Raw genomic sequence first — 18,068 nt, 5'->3', positions numbered from 1 at the left:
GGTTCGGTTAATATCCCTCCTTCGCCCCCTTCTTCACAATCTTTTTGAGACCCCTCTCTCCGGGTGTTTGAGATCCTCTCTCCTTCGGTGTTCGCGACCATTCAAAGCGCGCCCCCACTCGTTGCTCACCCTCTTCACCCTCCTCTCTAGCATCACCAATAAGAAACCCCTCCACCTCCTCCTCCTCCTCCTCCTCTCTCTCTCTCTCTCTCTCTCTCTCTCTCTCTCTCTCTCTCTCTCTGAAACAATAAATAAGAAAAGCCAAAATTGAGCATCATTTCAAGAGTGCTTCATATATCATATTAAAGCCCAAATAAGAGTGTCGCACAATCCATCTGAGAAAACTGCTTGCGGCATCTCTTTCTCACACCAAATTCTCACGCCCTTGTGTTGATCGCTTCTAACGAAGCCAAGGCATATTTTCATCAACTTTCTCAAAGTGATCCATTTTATGGCATTCACTACATTTATCAAAATAAGGATGGTTTCAGCGTCATTTAGAGTATGAAATCATAACAAGGAAAATCCAGCTCTCTAGAGAGAGCAAAAGTCGTAGAATATAAATAACAAAAATAAATAAATAATAAAGCTTCCCATGGAAGACCAAAATAAAGTTAATTATAAAAAAATCAAGAAAGAAAAGAACTGCTTCAATCTTAATTCATAATGTTATACAATTTACCAAGAGAGAGAGAACAGTCAGAGATCTTCTCGATCACTTACTTCGAGTATGAATGGCATCCTGTAGATCGCTCACGGTGGCCTGCAAACACATCAAAGAACAGTTTTTCTCAGTTTTTATACTCATCTTAAATATATTTCAACTGTGCCAACATAGAATTTTAGTTGCAGTCATCCACAATAAATTTCAGATCCATATGATAATTTCAACGAGCAACACAGATGCACTTAAAAAGGCTAGAAGTATAGAATATAAAAAATCCAAACTTTGAGGGATCTAAGACAAATTGAGACAACATAAAAATCCAATTTTTTTTGGAAACAAGGAGAGAAATGAAAAGGGGTCCACCAAATTCTTGAGCTCGATTCCGCTCTTGATGACTTCTCTGTCGGTGCGAGAGATAACGGTCATCTTTATCGCGCCCGAGGGAAGAAGGAAGAAGAGAGAACGCAGTGTGGGGCAGCCGTATGCGGGTCAAATTAGTCCCACATCGACCGGACGAATAACTGTACTTCTGGTTAACCCTTCACCAGCGACGCAACTGGCCACGACCTTACTTGAACAGGATCTGTTCGATAGGCTCGTACAACCGTATTCTTGATTGTAAAGAAGACGGGCAACTCAGTCTGGTTGATGACATATGCCCTCGTCGTCGGAGCGTGATTAATGGTCCCGATCGGAACGAGACCGTAGAGGATCGTTCTCCGCCTTCGGGCGGAGGTGGCTTCGAGGGTTTCTGACAGACTCATCATCAACTTTTTCTTTTTTTCTGCCACGTTGACTTCCGGACTTCCGACCGGGTAACGTGATGGCAATGGCGCGGCTTTTTTTTTCATTTCACAGGATGCTCCATGGCTTTCCTCCGGCGAGGCGTTGTTTGTTTTTCAAAGTGATTTTTTGGGTATCACCTTTCAGGTAAGCAACCTGGGGACCCTTATAGTGGGTTTGTTGAAATCTTAGGGTATTGATGTTTGCCGAACTTCTTTTTCGCCCCTTTTTCGATGTTGTTTAGTTGAGACTGGCGTTGGGTGATTTGGAACATTGTGCTTGTCGATTTTGAATTTTAATCTTTACAATCGATTCTTCTTTCCTGATGTCTATGGCTAATTAGGGTTCCTGGGTCTAGTTCTAAACTCAGCTTAATTTCTGTCGAAAATGCTGATATTGGAGATTTTTAAGATATTGGAAGGATTTATCTATCTATTTTTAAGAAAACGGCAAGCTTGAAATCTAGAGCTTTGATTGTTGGGGTTGACGGGTGTCTTTGAAGAACAGAAGATGTTTGGTGATTGCAGAGTGAGTGATATTCTGATTCTTCCTGATGAATGGCTGATGATTTATAACTTGCCTGAGGGAAGGGCAATATAGATTGTCAAGGAAGAATGGGATAAATTTTGCGGTTAAAAAGCTGCTTAAGTACTTATTAAGCAAAGGTGACATAGTTTCTTCCCCTGTAGGGCAGTGTATCAAACCACTGAGTGCTTGCTCGGATTATATCATCCCTTGCCACTTGGGCAAGAGGTCATCGGCCCTCAAGAGGTGAGGTGGGCATAGGGTAAAAGGTAGGAATTAATCTCAAGAGAGAGATATCAAGAGAGTCATCCAAAATGCTCGTGATGTGAATAAGCCAATGGAATATGTCAATATTAATATCTTTTCATGTGGATATGTCGTTGAACATGTGGCTCGATAAGATTATGTGGTAGCTTCATTATGTGAGGAGTGAGGTGAATATGGTGATATTGGAATTGCATATATTAGTTGAAGGGCTTCACGCAGAAGTGAACTAGCTTAATAGACATACCCCAATCTTGTGGTGTTTCTTGCATTATGCATCACAAATGTGCTTTGCTTTCTTGTTTGGTTATGGAAAATGGAATTCATTGTGCTTTTGCACAAAAACTTGTCCTACATCCCCTTTTTATGTGCACCATAATCATGCAAATAGCAAGGATTTTATAAAGAAAAGTTGGTCTGTGACTCTGTATAGTGTTTTCACATTAGAGTTTTCTTGGACTTGTTGCTTTGTTTTCCTCTATTTTTTTGTGATCCCATTTATATCTCAAGATAATTTGGACCATCATGAGAAAACTATACACTCTGTGGACCTTGCCTCTGTATGCTCCTCTTGCTATTGATGTTCTTCTCTCTCCCCCCGACTCATGGACTCAAATGCAATTAAAGTGGAAGCTTTCAGCCTTGTGCGCCTTAAACCTCCACGGAGCAATAAGGACTTGTATGATGGCTGCAATGGGCTGGCGGCAAGATGCTTTTGCTCACACTAGAGATCATAGTGGTTAATGGAAAGTAGGTAGCATTATTCATTTATGATTACACGGAAGTTAGATTCTCTGGTCTTTTTAGATGCTAATTAGATGGTAAATATATTGGCTTGAAGTGGAGTGGAAGGTGAACCAATCAAACTTTTTGGCTTAGTTTCCTGTGCCCATTGTTCTCTTGATTTAACAATTAAACGGTGTATTCCTGAGTGGAGCATGCTCATTCATTTCGTGTTTTTTGATATCAATATTACACCCTCAACTGATTCGTCAAGTTGTTAGCTGTGGCCAGGCAAGGTTACATTTTTCCCCCAGCCAGCTTATGCTCCTGTATACAGGTTTGATGAATTCTCTAGGGACAGCATCTGCACATTGGAAGGTTTCTCCTGGTTATAAGGTCATTCATTCAGTGTACTGATTTTCTTCTGTGAATATCTGGTGATCCTCCACTTACTAATAGACTGTGAAACCAATTTTTTCCAGATTTACTGGCTGAGCTAATAACCTGGAGGGGTAAATGCCTGCCATAAGACATTAGTTTTTTTTCTTTTGATAAAAAACATAAGACATTATTAAACTTATATTTTGCTATATGCCATCTTGATGAGGCAAGGTTATCCATTCAGTATAACAATTTTCTTCTCTGAATCTCGGGTAATCCTCCACTTATAAACAAATTGTGAAACCAATGTTTTCCTGATTTACTGACCAAGCTAGTGTTTCTTAGGGATAAGTGACTACCATAATGCATTGAATTAAACTCATATTCTCCTATATGCCATCCTGAAGCTTGCTGAAGGCTTGTTTGTATCATCTCAACTTCTGAATGCTGCATATCACTAGAGTTATTCGCAATACTAGCTGCCAAGAACTTCCTAAATTGATCCCTGTGAATGCTTCTAATATTGCCTCTCTTAAACCCCTGGAATTAGTCAGTACCTCCCACTTGGTATCGGACAATCTTCTTGTTTATCAACCATCAAGAAGTTGTATTGCTTGTATATATATTCTTCGCAATAGTAGCTTACTGTATGTTCATTTCACGTCATCCCATCTCTTTTTACTCCTTTTGCTTCTACCCAGCTAGATGCACATTAAAGGAACAGAAAGAATATCTCTCCTCCCAACACTGTTGTGAACTCTGGGCCCAACTGACAAGATATTGAGAATCTGTCCTAAATTTTTTCGTTTCGCCTTTCCAACAACCAGAAGTAGACTTGATAGATGGTTGCTGAGAATCTTTTATATAAGATCGTGTGTTAAGCAAACTGCATGGTAAGGTATCTGCCATGGTGACTATTTCACAAAACTACATGATATTAAGCTCACCACACCATCAGTCCATGATGTATCTGTCATGGTGGCACCTTCGCAAGATTGCATTTGCTGTTACACCCTCAGAAAATGCAGTGAGTACTCGGTGATTACAAAACGTCTTCCCCACTTTCTTTCCTCTCACTCGAGTTTCTTGTCTGAATGCATTTCGATCAAAGAGATTGACTAGCTGCAACAAAAATCATGATTGATCAATTTATGTAATTGATGGTTTTGCAGTTCTCTTTTGCCCCCGGTTTGTCATTCATCTTGGAATGTCATCTGGTAGATTTGGTACTTTTTTCTTGCATCAAAGTCTCATGTTGTTTTCGCTTTATAATAATTTGCTGCCAGCTATTGTTAGATGCCCTGGTTTCAATAATTTATAATGATGATGGACTACCTCTTCTGAATTCTGATGTTCCTTCGACACACATTATTCTGGTAATTCTGTGGCTTGCATGTTTTTAAGGTTCTTGTTCATGTTGTTGAAAATCACCCTGCAGCCAATCCTTGGTAGGGCAATACTAAAGAAAGCATTAGCTTGTTGCATGAGTGTGTTCTGATGTCTTTTGAATATTGATTTTTTTTTGTTTTGCTTTCGTAACTCATCGTGGCTCTATTTCATAGATTACTATTATTCTGCTCCATGTTGTAGTCCCTGGAGTATGTGATGTTTCAGGAAAATATATTCATTAATTCAGGTTGGCATGTGGATCAGTGGCTGCAAGGAAAGTTGAGGGTAATAAAAGAACAGGAAAACCTGGAATGTGTTGGTTTTCATGCTATGTGGTGCACTTGTATAATTAACATTCCAACTCAAAGCTTAACTAAATTGATATTAGATCAAATGTTGCCACAACAGACACTTCAGTGAATTGAAAGGTTAGTGGAATTTTGTCAAGTTTTGTCTGCATAATGGTATGTTTTCTCTCTTTAGACACATCATTACCTTTAGGAATGAATCTGCTAGTTTTGTTTTTGGCTGAAAAGATGATTAATGAGTGTGCCGAAGATTAATTGTTCGAAAGAAGATGAACTGTGCATCGGTCATGCAACGATGCATGTGATACAGATTTTGGTAGGTTGATGGGATAAAAGCTGACAAGATGATGCTGCAGCTTGGTGAACTCGAAAGCTTTGGAGAAGTTAATCTAATGGTGGGCTAACGAGATCTACTTTGCGAGTTATTCTTAGTTTTTAAGGGCTATAGCTGACTGATCTGTCTACATTTGTAGGAATCCCGGGGAATCATTATGGACAGGCATGTCATTCATTCTTCTCTTTATCACTACTTTGCTTGCAGTTTGCGCTAAAGATTTTTAACATTACCAGATCATTGCAAACGCTCTGCAGTATTTTGGAATTCTAAATGTTCAAGGAGTTTCTATTTGAGAAGTTTTAAGTAGAGTTTGAATCAAATATTATGTTTCCCATGCCTTCCAAGTTGCACTACCTTGTTGTCATGGAGTGGACCATTCTTTTTATGTTCCAGTTAAAGCCAAGCTTAACTGAGGGGTGGCTGGTCTTCCCGTACATGGGATGGGGCATGCCTTCGATGTGGCCTCAGAATGGCCTAAACTCCCATGCGGAGGAGTCTTATCGTGCCCTTGTATGTGCCATCTTTTATGGATTCCTCCTGTTTGTGAAATTGGGCGAGGGAGTATAAAGCAGCAGGCTTGCTGACGAGCCTTCTACTGCTGGTTAAATGTTTGCGCTTCCTAATGCGAAGATAGAAGGCATGATTACGAACACTTTCATGAAAGAGTTTACTGCACTAGCTTAAAAATAATCTGCTGGTTTTGGCAAAAGTAGCATGTTTTGTTAATTCTTTATTCTTTCATGCTACCAGAGAATGTTACCCTTTTTATTTTTTACTTTTTTGGAGAAGGGGAATTTATGTTTCGTTAATTCTATTTTGATCTTGCAGAGTTTAAATATAGGGAAGATAATTTTTTTCGCCAAAGATATATCACTCGACATATCATAATTGGTCCCTTCAGTGGATGGCATCTGAGTTGATAGTCCACCAAGAAAACTTGACCAATGGCTGAGTCCTAGCAATTACGCACAGGTAAACTTTTAGAGAACCTCGACAGCTGATAAACGCCGCTACGGAGAGAGATAAATGGGCAAAGAAGAGATGATTTCTAGGCATGGAGATGCTGATGCTTAAGATGGGGCCAAAATTATGAAGATGCTTAAGTTGTAATGATTTATATGGTCCTTTCGTTAATTGGTTGGAAGATGTCTCGAGCTTCCTTCACACTTATCAAGGCTACTATGCGACAAATAATGGTTTATATTTTGGGTCAGAAGAATCTCTGCTGATATCCAATTTATGAACAAACAAGTGCATTGTTAATTGGCTTTTGACACTAGGATTTATGTTTGCTTATCCAATTGTTGTATGAAAACTTACTGTTATTTTTCTAAGAATTTTTGCTAGTTAAACCATCCTAGGGCCTTCATCCAAACTTTGAGACAGCGTGGTGGGGATTCATGCCAGGAAATAGGAGTCTAGTTAAGTTTGATGCTCGGCATATGTTTTTTCTGATGGAAATCATTCAATGCAGCATTTGTTGTACGTCCCATGCTATGAATTAAGATACGCAAAATATAGTGAGACATCATCGTCCATCAATTTCATCAGCAGTAATCATGGCAAGAAACGGAACAAGGAGAAATGAAGCAAATTTAACCGAGGTCCTCGTCTTTATCATTTTTGAAAGCTATAATAGAAGTGGTGATCATTATTTACTTAGATATAAATGAACAAGAAAAAAAATTGAAAATAAAAATAGAATGTTATAATAACGGCTATTTCTTATTACTTTCCAAAGAATAATGAGATTGCCGGACTATCTGCCTAAATTATTATGCATCAGATAAATTATAATTGTTTTTATCGAAATCATATTTGAATTTAAAAATATTATTCTATCCCGATGAGCAATGATGATGTCAGAGGATGATTATTAGAATGGGAGAATAATTAGATGCCGAATTTTTTTGCTTAATTTTTTTGCAGAAAAATTATAGGAATGTTCCCTCGACTTAGACATTCCTTGACTTTCAAAAGTTTCAAACATATTCTTTTAAGTTTCCAAATTGTTTCAAACTGTTCCGTCGTTCATCTCTATTAATAAAATGGCATTACATGACCATCATATAGCAGTATAAAATTGTATTATAAACAAAATATCATTTGTATTAGTTGTTCGTAGGGTGGAATTCCGACATAGATCTCGAAGAACTCTTAATAATATGATCCATAGTTAAGGATCACCCGCCATACAGAACTCAAAGCACTCCGAACATTTTCATTTATCTGTTTGCATTGATCTCAAAGCATCCATAATATATGGTCCATAGTTAAGGATCAATTATTGTATAGATCTCAAAGCACTTCAAACATCTTTATTCTTCCACTTGCACAGATCTTAGAGCATCTTTAGTATGGGACCGATAGTTAAGGATCACCGTATGTCTTAAAGTACTTTGAATCCTTTCATTTATATATCTGCATAAATCTTAAAGCATTTTTAGTATATGAGCTATAGTTAAGGATTGTTTGTTGCAAAAAGCACTCCGAACTCCTTCATTCATCTATCCTGCAAAGATCTCAAAGTAACCTCTTCATTCATCCGCACTCCGAATATAACGGCAGATTGGTCGGAGGATCAATTTGGAATAGTTTGAAATTTTGAAGGGTGTGTATGAAACTTTCAAAAATTGATGAGGGATGACCACGGACATCTGGGGTACCCTATCCGCTGTCATAGCACAGGTTCGTTCTTGTTTCTTGGGTGCTTCCACCCTGTGGTCATCTCAAAGTGAACTCGATGGTAATATGTCGGCGGACGGGGTGTCTGAAGGTGTTGGATTTATGATCCAAGACTATCTCGATAGACTAATAGCAGTTGGAGGCCATCGCACGTCTGGACCAATTGCAATTGAGGCAGAGCTTCGGGCAGCCTGAAAGGAGATCTCCTATGCGAGGCGGGTATTGGGTGCAGGGCATGTGTGCTTCGAAGAAGATTTCTCTATAGTGATCAATTGGATTTAGAGAGTAGACGGATACGGTGATGGTCATCCTCTTATGCGAGAGTCTCGTAGATTGATTCAGGAGTACATATTTTCAGGTAATAAAACCTCATAGATTGGTAGTACATATTTTCAGGTAATAAAACCGCATTGCTTCCGACCTCTCGGCCCCTCACCAAAAACGTCCAAATCATCGAAGAAACCGATGCAGATCGCCAGACTGGAACAGGGCGAGAAGCGGACATAGGCTTGTAGGTCGGTGCGGCAAACTGGCAACCTTTTCTGCCCGTCTTCTTATTCTTCTTCAGTTGTCGCTTCCTCTGTTTGCTTCTGGTTTCTGACCTCACTTTTTGAACTCTTACCTTCTTTATTTTCTTTTTGTTCTTTCTCCTCGCTTCCTTCTTATTACAGCCCCCCCTCTCGATTCCACGTACTCCGAGTTCGACCAGGAAACTATTTGAGCATGTCCAGTGCAAAGCTAGTTGTGTCCGAGGACCCCAAACCCTTCCATATAGACTCCCATCAAATTCTATATTGGAATTCCCACACCCCACCCCTAGAAGTAGAGGATAGAGAAATAATGGAAGCCAAAGGAGAAGCGAGGAGTCCTGCCCCTCCTCGCCCATCCTCCTCTTCTTCTTGTTCCTCGGAGGAGAATGGAATCAAAGAAGAGATAGTAGATCAAGGTAAGGATGCTGGTGATGTTGGTGAAGATGAAGGCTATCACACACCGACATCTCCGAGGAATAGAATTCCGGAGGTTCGCAGGTGCCCGCTGGCCCCAAGGAAGCCCCCACCTTTGATGTACGTGAAGAGGAAGGTGACGGCCAGTCAGGTTGGACAACTAGTTGATGTACAGGGTGAGATTGGAAATTTCTGGAGTGCACAGCTTGCTGATGCTGGCCCAAGGATGAAGAAGCCTAGGAGGGAAGCTACCAATGCCTGATGATGATGATGCTATGGTGCATTCATAAGCTATATACAAACATACATGATTATTTTTCTTTTCTTTTCTTTTCTTTTTTCCTTTTCTGAGTTGTTTTGGGATCCTTCAAACATGAATACATAGAACAGATTTTTTATTATTATTATTTTTTGGTTAGAGTGTGTATTCGGCTTTGTTGGGGTAGAGAAGCACAGAACCTTGGTACATAGAGGCAAATTACAGCTTTCATAGGTGAGGGAGTACCCACCAAGGAAAGTGTGTGTGGTATTTTTCTACTTCAGGGCAGAAGCTGTTCTTTCTCCTAGTCACGAAGCTTACATGTGTCCCTTATTCAGAGATATATTTCTTTATTTGTTGTTTGTCTTTGCTCTGCTTTTGTGCATTGAATTGGATGGATTGTGGTCTAAAGTAAGCAGAGTTTGGCTTTTCTTTTCCTCTTCTTCTTCTTCTTTTCTTCTTTTTTTTTTTTTTTTTTTTTGAAGCAATGTTTGGCTTTTCTTTCCATATTGGAGATACTATTCTCATGGACTCCCTTGTTGTAAGTTAGACCAAAAGAATTGTTGTTGTTATTTCGATTTCTAAGCAATAATGTTGCAGATTGAGTACTTGCATGCAAGTTCTCAAGATTTAGCTTTGTATTGTCAAAAGGAAAAGTTGACATCTTAGCCTTTTTAATAGGTTAGATACAACTTTAGATCTTCATTTGCGAACAAACCATGTCTTGATATGCTAACTTAGTACGACTAGAGGAAGAGAAAAGGAAGTCATTTATAAAGTTCGATGGGAACATTGCTTTTTTGCTTTATCAATTTATTGAAATCATCTATGCACTGGCTTTTCTTTATTTTCTTCTGTTAATTGTGTTCTTTGTGGATGGAGGGCAGTTCTTAGGTTTTAGAATCATGGAAGCCCTCAAAGGGGACTGCTGATGCATCGTGCCCAGTTTTTTACATATTATAGTGTTCCCCTGCATGGAAATGAGAGCTTTCAGTATAAGAAATTTATCTTGGAAATTGTAGCTGGAGCAATATATGTATACGTAGGAAGGTTATGAAAAATTTATAGCGACACATCACTTGTACGTCTTCGCTATCCAAACATCGAAGTATTGGAATGTAGATCAAATACAAAAGTTTAAATCTTAACAATAAATCCATGCTGTTGTTAAAAACAGAGATCCAATCACAATGATCATGCTTACGGATACTGGTTGGGAGTTGGGAGCTCCAGAGGAGAAGTGATGAGAGAGAAGAAAGAAGACAAAGTGAGATACGATATGTTGTGAAAATATGTCAATTCCAGCGACAGATTTAGAAAGGAAGAAATGGGTGGCCAAGGTTCACATGGTTACAGTCAAATCCTAATTGGTGGGATAAGAGATTATTTCTTTTGGTCATATTATTCTATTATTTAAATGGCCATCATGCAAAGTGTTTCTGTGACCTAGTCAATGAGCAATCGAGGACTACAAACTTCTGCAGGCAGGAGGCCAAATAGTACTAAACGGTGGGCCAATGTCGAAAAGCACAATGATGCTTTATGTTTGAGGTGTTTCACTGGACTTATGCTAAAATCCTTCAAATTTAGTATTAGCTCAACTATTGGGAAAAGATGAGAGAGAGAAACAAATAAAGTTAGTCACCTATGCAAGGTTATACTTGGGGACGAACTCCATCCTGTTGGAAGATGACTCGACTACAGCAATCAGTTGGATTCGGAAGCAGTCTTCGGCCAGAAATAGGCCCCCTCCCCTCTGATTCTAGATATTTGATAGCGTGCGAGCATGTGCTCTACTTTTAGAACGAGTCATATTTACCGCAAGGCGAATAGAACAGTAGATTAGATTACATCTTTTATTGCTTATCACTCCGACGAGATGCTCTGAACTGATGGTATAGTCATGCCACTTTTTTTTGAAATATTTTTATTTTCTAAATTTTGGAGATATACTAGATTTGTGGGACTCCTCGGTTATAGTAATAATAATAATAATAATAATGAAAAGACAAATGAAGTAGTCTACTTGGTTGCGCAAAACCAGCTTGCAGAAAGTCGACCCGAGCAAGCCTTTTGCCTGGTCCCTACAATGTCACGAAGTTGGCCATCTCTCATGTGGAGAGTGGAGACACGAAACCTAACGGAACAAATTAATCTGCAATATAATGAGCAGAAGGATTTTAAAATCGAAAGTACGCCTTTCACAGTTGAAGCAAAATAAAATCTGTGCCGGGAATGCACCTTATAGAGCCCCCCTTTATTAGACATTTAAAATTCAGAAACTTCGCTAAGGATGCTCGAGATCAAGACTCAACGCGGATGTTTGATATCAGAAGACCAGGTGCATGGATCTATAAGATTATCTATCACAAGCTTTCTGTGTACCAGACAAACAGCTGCCGTCCAAAATCCCAACACTGACCACCATGGGCTTCTTGCTGCTGTGACCAATTCATTTACGGCCTCGGAAATTCAGAAATTCTGCTGGATTCGCACATTACACAATCCATTTGAGCAGAGCCTTTCAACTTTTTTTTCATCTTCTTCTTCTGGTACAACAGCGGCTCACACACGATGGATACAGTTGCAGCCAACAAAAAGCCTTATCTCCCTCATCGTCTCCAGCCCTTCGTCCTCTCTCTCTCTCTCCCCCTCCCATACTTCCATTCTCTCCAGTTTCTGCAGGATAATTCCTGCAGAAATACCGGAACAGACCCTGAAGAGATTGGAAAAGCCTTCGATTTTGTCTAGAAGCACAGAACTTACATGGCAGAAAGACAGGTTTTTTTAAGCAAACCAGATGCAATTTGTTATAACATCCCCAGCTTCATTTAATATGAAGATTCTCCGGGTGAAAACACAATCACAACCAACATGCGATCAGCCTAAAAAATTAAAAAAAAATGTGCAGAAAAAACAAAAATATTAAGTAACTCATGGGGCCGCAACTGACCATGTCTTAGCGTTTGAATTTGTCCGGACAAGTATCACTTCTTTTTCAGAAAAAAAAGGAGGGGGGGTGATAAAGAGGTACCTTGGACAAAATAAGTTGAACAATAAATTGAGCTTAAGAAACTATCAAACAGAATATATCATGCACTCCACAAGCAATCATGCTGATTTAACTGCTTGGCGGTTCAACAGACAGTTCAGTTGTTTACAGTAGAACAATCTTCTAAATTACGCTGACAGGATTCTACTTGGATTGATAAGATTTTGAGAGCAGAGAAACAAACCAAGAGGATTGCCACTTAGAAAAACGGAGGAAGTATCACCCATCGCCGAGGATATTTAGGTCGTCCTTCTTTCCCGTCAAATATCTGCAGAAATGGGAGCATGGGTTAGAAACAAATGCAATAGTATATATAAGCCACTCAGTTACCAGGTTGATTAGCATAGAGAAGAACCATTAATTAAAATAAGCAAATATTTGTGCTTTATTTAGAGACAATAGAAAGTGGCAATCTGTCTTCTAAGCATGTAATAGAGCAACGCCATCTAGTTCATGGAAAAATGAATAAGGGCCGGAGAGAGGAGGGTAAGCGTAGCAAACAACAAAAGAAAGGCATAAGAGGCACCTGGATGAAAGAATGCTTTTATGGTGCATGTATTCTTGGAAGCAAAGAGAGCTACAATTGTTTAACCAGAAAAAGGATAATCGCTGTTTACCTTCTTCAGCCTGCGGTGCTTTGCAAGGGCCCAGTTAGTCATAATGAGAGCAGCCACCACAAGGAAGACATAACCTGCTACAGTCTGCGTAGCGATATTGAAACCAAGCCATTGATAGATCTCTGTTGTGTAGTTTGCACAAGTCACTATGTTGAACAAAAACCCTTGAGGAATCTGATAACCACCACTGCCATCAGTGCTCCTAAGGTTTCTCAAGAGAAGATGACAATAAAAGTTCAAAACTTGGCAGATCAACCCAAAGCCAAACCCTATCTTCATTTGTAAGTCTCCAACAGGTGTATAGAGTGGATGGTTAACATAGTATGCAATGTATGCGCCAAAAGTCCAATAATAGGCGCAGTTCCTGAATACATTAGAGAGTGGTGAAGTTGCATGGCTGAATCTGTGGACAAAGAATGTCTCCATGATACGCTTGAAGTAGTGGAAGCACCAATAATACATGGCATAGGTCTGAACTGGATGAATGACTCGTTCACCCTCATAACCAAGAAACTCATACACCGGGAAATAGTAAAAGATAGGGAAGATAATTAAAGGGCCCAAATACTCCCAGAAGAAAAGAGTGCTGTACGAGACCTGCATGCCTAAATCCTTCAATACCACAGTCAAATTGTTTGCATCTCCATCACAATACTCTGTAAGCCTTTTCTTTGGATTAAGGACAACAGGTTTCCCCTGAGTTCTGGGTGGCAAAGGTAGGGTAAGCCGCTGTCTAGAAGGATAGTATTTTTTGGCTGTGATACATGCATAGAAAAGTCAGGTTTCAGTAGCAGAGTCTAAAAGTCAGAGAAAACATGGATATCTAAAAGTAGAATCATGCTGGAAATATAGGAAATTGGTACACAAATAACCATGGCTGGAGTAACACTGACAACTCAAGTAAAAATATAGCTTTCTGACATGCTAAAAACAGGAATATTTTGAAAGAAAGATATGAAATATTGGTAAAATTTGTAAAATTAAAGAAGTAAAATTTCAACTAAAGAAGCACAAATAAAAAGAAAAACACAAGACAAAAGTTATTTAATTAAAAAAAGAAAAGAACCAGAAAGAAAGTAGAAAAACATGAAGCCAAAAGTAGGAAAGGAGTGATATACGAAGAATAAGAAATAAGTAAAAAGTTAAAAGAAATGTGATTCGATGGAGCAAGATCTTTAGTTCCTTTTTGTAATTTTTTTTCCAGTAAAAGGAATGCAAACAGCTAAACAGAGTGTAGCATAACTAGTATCTATGGTGCATGTGTATGGCTTGCGCCGAATCATTTGCGTACTAAGAGATTTCTCCGGTCAAAAGCAGATACACTATAGAGGTAAAATTATAACAAGTAAATTCACAGGAAACATATGAAAACAGGGGTCATAATTCAATAGTTTGGATGCATTTCATCTGGCCGAACGACCTCTTGAGGAAAGAGTTATGCATAAAATCAGCACATAGATCTTCCATCACCTGATTTGCACTTTAAACACAATCAACAGACTATCATATTATCATTATCCAAATGCAAGATGTCCAACCTGAGTCACCTTCATAGCTAAGAGAGATTTTGTGCATGCTTGTGTGACAAAGAAAAATGATACAAAATATTTCATACAATCTATTTCAGAGGAACTCGATATAATAAGTCATATTTTGACAATTGACACAAATATAAAGCAAGAGATAATATCCCAAAAATACTACAGATATGCTGTAGCTTAATCCTAGCCTAAGACAATATGAACATAAGAAACACCTAGCAAATACAAGTTCTTGGGGACCGGTCATATAAACACAAGCAAACCAAATGACAAGCTTGGGTGGGATCTAGAGCGTAAAATGAATCTGGTCCCAGCCAGAGTTTTGTGTGAGGAGTATGTGGCATGATAAAATCACGTGATATAAAAGTAACAATGTTTTTGCCTGTGCACAAGTTTGGAGCATGGATCAATTATCAATTAGGAGAGCTTTTAACAACCTACGCATATAGAACAAATATAATTAGAAGTTTCTGTTACCTCATGTTAAGCTGGATGCAAGCACAAGCATGCACATCCAGATTATCTAGTCTACTCGGTAAAGTGGCTTAGTTACCTCTTTGCATGTTTAATACACACTTTTATCCCCTAAGACAAGAATCTGGCAGCTCATATCTTTCTTCGAACTTGATCTCGGACACGACTAACAACTTAACGGTTTACTGATATAATATGTTATTAAAAAAAATCAGCAGAACTGTAACTTTGTTCAATCAGAAAAAAGAAAAGGAAAATGAGAAGAATAGCACTGAAAATGTTTGGATAAACGAATTGCTCAAGTAAGTTCATGGCATTTATCTCATGGATGGACACCTGGTAATCTAGTTATCCATGGCAAAGTAACGGGGTATTAAGTCAAGGGAGTAAGTACTTTAAGTAATCGCTCTACTATTTTCAAGGAAAGAGAGGGAAGCCCACCCACGAAATGCCAAACCGGCTGGTTTGGGGTGTACTGAACTGAACGGGTTGGAGATTCAGCTAATTAAATCTGTTTGCCTATCAAATCGATTAAAACCAGCTCGCCCAAAACCTTGGTTCGGTTAACATCCCTCCATCGCTCCCTTCTTCACAATCTTTTTGAGACCCCTCTCTCCCGGTGTTTGAGATCCTCTCTCCTTCAGTGCTCGCGACCGTTCAAAGCACGCCCCCACTCATCGCTCACCCTCTCCACCCTCCTCTCCAACTTCACCAATAAGAAACCCCTCCACCTCCTCCTCTATCTCTCTCTCTCTCTCTTCCTCCCTCTTTCTCTCAGCCCTAACCCTACAATGATGACGGCTCGAAAGCCCTCTCTCTTGGCCTCTCTCTCCCCCCCTCCCTCACCCTCTCTCTCTCTCTCTTCCTCTCTTCTTTTCTCCCTCTCTGTCTTGCTATCTTCATTTTGGAACAAGAGAGAATGGAAGAGGGGAGAACCTTTTCTTTTTTTCGGTTTCAAACCTTTTTTTATTTTCAATTTTGATCCAAAGTCGGCAAATCATATGCTAGCTTTAGTTCAAAATTTTAAAAAAAAAATAGTCCAAAACAGATCGGAACAGCGCAATACTGATAGTGTATTGTACCATACCATCAAGCAGCCGGTAAGGGTCCTAATACTAGTATAGCCAACCTTGCACATTATACCCAGACTCAGATTTTTGGGTTGCACCACCAAAGAATCAAACCCAGGACCTCTAGTTATTAAGCAGAGGGTTGCAACCATTGGAGCAAGCCCCAGTTCATAAGTAATGGATCTTCACAAAAAATAAATATGTGAATCATAATCATGTAGCAGAGATAGCAAAAAAAGAAATAGTAATGAATTTTAAATATATAAAGATTATGTCTGGATGAACTACTACAAATCATTCATATCAACAAGCATACATATCTTATGATCTAGACGTGTACAAGTAGGGTGAGCTTGCAACATCAGAAAGAATAAATAAGCATCATTTCAAGAATGCTTCACATATCAGATTAAAGCCCAAATAAAAGTGTCCCACAATCCATGTGAGAAAACTGCTTCCGGCATCTCTTTGTCACACCAATTCCCACACCCTTGTGTTGATCACTTCTATCGAAGCCAAGACATATTTTCATCAACTTTCTCAAAGTGATCCATTTCATGACATTCACTACATTTATCAAAATAAGGATGATTTCTGTTCTTTAAGAGCCTTCAGCGTCATTTAGAGCATGAAATCATAACAAGGAAAATCCAGCTCTCTAGAGAGAGCAAAAGTCGTAGAACATAAATAACAAAAATAAATAAATAATAAAGCTTCGCATGGAAAACCAAAATAAAGTTAATTATAAAGAAATCAAGAAAGAAAAGAACTGCTTCAATCTCGATTATAAATAATATTATACAATTCACCGAGAGAGAGAACAGTCAGAGATCCTCTCGACACTTACTTCGAGCATGAATGGCATCCTGTAGATCGCTCACGGTGGCCTGCAAACACATCAAAGAACAGTTTTTCTCAGTTGTTATACTCATCAGAAACATATTTCAACTGTCCCAAGATAGAATTTTAGTTGCAGTCATCCACAATAAATTTCAGATCCACAGGATAATTTCAACAAGCGACACAGATGCACTTAAGAAGACCAGAAGTATAGAACAAAAAAAAATCCAAACTTTGACGGATCTAAGACAAACCGAGAGAACATAAAAATCGAAACTTTTCTGGAAACAAAGAGAGAAAAGGAAAGGGGCACACCGAATCCTTGAGCTCGATCCCGCCTTTGATGACTTCTCTGCCGCTGCGAGAGACAACGGTCACCTTCATCGCGCCCGAGGGTTCGAAGCCAAATCCACCGCGGCCAAAGAGGGAAGAAGGAAGAAGAGAGAACGCGGCGCGGGGCGGATGTGGATCAGAGACACAGAACAGAGGCAGCGCGAGCCATATTTATTCCAATCGCTCTCAGTGGCCTTAGGACCGAGTAATTAAGGCTTCTGGTTGGGAGTAGGAGGGCTAACCCGCCCTTCTCTTTCGACTCTTTTATATTGGTTGAGACGGAATACATGGAACAAGGCACGTACCCCAGTAGCACCGCAGCAAGTGAAAACAACGTTTGAATGGGCTCGGTCCAATTCATACATTAACAAGAAACCACCAACGGGGACCTAATTCCTGCTGGCCCAAACAAGCTGGCCCACCCAACGACCAACTATGAATATCGCATTCATTTTTTTTATAGATTGGGAGACTCATTCACTTCAAACCCTGTACAAGTTTTCTTTTCTCATAGGGCAAAACTTGAGAGCACGAATCCTCTATAGTGCGCAGGTGATGAACGCGATCAGAAGATGGAAGACAGTTCACGAGCACATATTATTTGATGGCCGTTCATCTTCTAATAGCAGCCATCCAGAGATGCGTAGCGCTCTGCGGTACAAGGGCTCCACCCATTCTAATTGAAAACATGTGCAATTTATGAAATGACTTTTGGGCTCGTTTGGTTCGCGGGAAAAGAAGGGGGGAAAGTGTGGTCAACGGGAAAGTAATGAGATGTCTCTTGTTTGGTTGGAGTTTTCAAAGGAGAGAGAAGAGAAAGTAGTATTCCCATGGGAATGTGATTCCCACATTTCATGGGAAAGTCTTTCCCATGAG

The 18,068-nt window shown here is 39.4% G+C and overlaps 2 protein-coding genes, 1 long non-coding RNA gene and 1 pseudogene across 3 annotated transcripts; 3 read left to right on the top strand and 1 right to left on the bottom strand.

Moving 5' to 3' along the window:
* The first annotated feature begins 1,229 nt into the window (after window positions 1-1,229).
* LOC113461426 lies at window positions 1,230-1,428 on the top strand (annotated as a pseudogene).
* LOC103696805 lies at window positions 1,290-5,711 on the top strand. Its single transcript, XR_001880451.3, has 3 exons — window positions 1,290-1,597; window positions 4,980-5,435; window positions 5,514-5,711. It is a non-coding gene; the product is annotated as an uncharacterized LOC103696805 (long non-coding RNA).
* A 2,649-nt stretch (window positions 5,712-8,360) lies between these two features.
* On the top strand, window positions 8,361-9,627 carry LOC108510742. Its single transcript, XM_017840582.3, has one exon. The coding sequence runs from the start codon at window positions 8,786-8,788 to the stop codon at window positions 9,266-9,268; it is 483 nt and encodes a 160-aa protein (XP_017696071.1). The 5' UTR covers window positions 8,361-8,785; the 3' UTR covers window positions 9,269-9,627.
* A 1,932-nt stretch (window positions 9,628-11,559) lies between these two features.
* LOC103696797 (very-long-chain enoyl-CoA reductase-like) lies at window positions 11,560-17,431 on the bottom strand. Its single transcript, XM_008778518.4, has 4 exons — window positions 17,175-17,431; window positions 16,867-16,906; window positions 12,935-13,689; window positions 11,560-12,585 (listed from the first exon to the last, which is right to left on the bottom strand). The coding sequence occupies exons 1-4, from the start codon at window positions 17,241-17,243 to the stop codon at window positions 12,517-12,519; spliced, it is 933 nt and encodes a 310-aa protein (XP_008776740.2). The 5' UTR covers window positions 17,244-17,431; the 3' UTR covers window positions 11,560-12,516.
* Between the last annotated feature and the right edge of the window lie 637 nt (window positions 17,432-18,068).

The sequence above is a fragment of the Phoenix dactylifera genome, chromosome 12, assembly GCF_009389715.1.
Source record: "Phoenix dactylifera cultivar Barhee BC4 chromosome 12, palm_55x_up_171113_PBpolish2nd_filt_p, whole genome shotgun sequence".
NCBI classification, from domain to species: Eukaryota; Viridiplantae; Streptophyta; class Magnoliopsida; order Arecales; family Arecaceae; genus Phoenix; species Phoenix dactylifera.
The sequence above is the reverse complement of the archived record's forward strand: the minus strand, read 5'-3'. Positions and strand labels throughout refer to the sequence as shown.

Coding starts and splice junctions, on each gene's coding strand:
- LOC108510742 (XM_017840582.3), top strand. CDS start 8,786: ATGTCCAGTGCAAAGCTAGTTGTGTCCGAGGACCCCAAACCCTTCCAT.
- LOC103696797 (XM_008778518.4), bottom strand. CDS start 17,243: ATGAAGGTGACCGTTGTCTCTCGCAGCGGCAGAGAAGTCATCAAAGGC. Junction 16,907..17,174: donor GGATCGAGCTCAAGGATTCG/GTGTGCCCCTTT, acceptor ATGTGTTTGCAG/GCCACCGTGAGCGATCTACA. Junction 13,690..16,866: donor GGATGCCATTCATGCTCGAA/GTAAGTGTCGAG, acceptor CATGTATCACAG/CCAAAAAATACTATCCTTCT.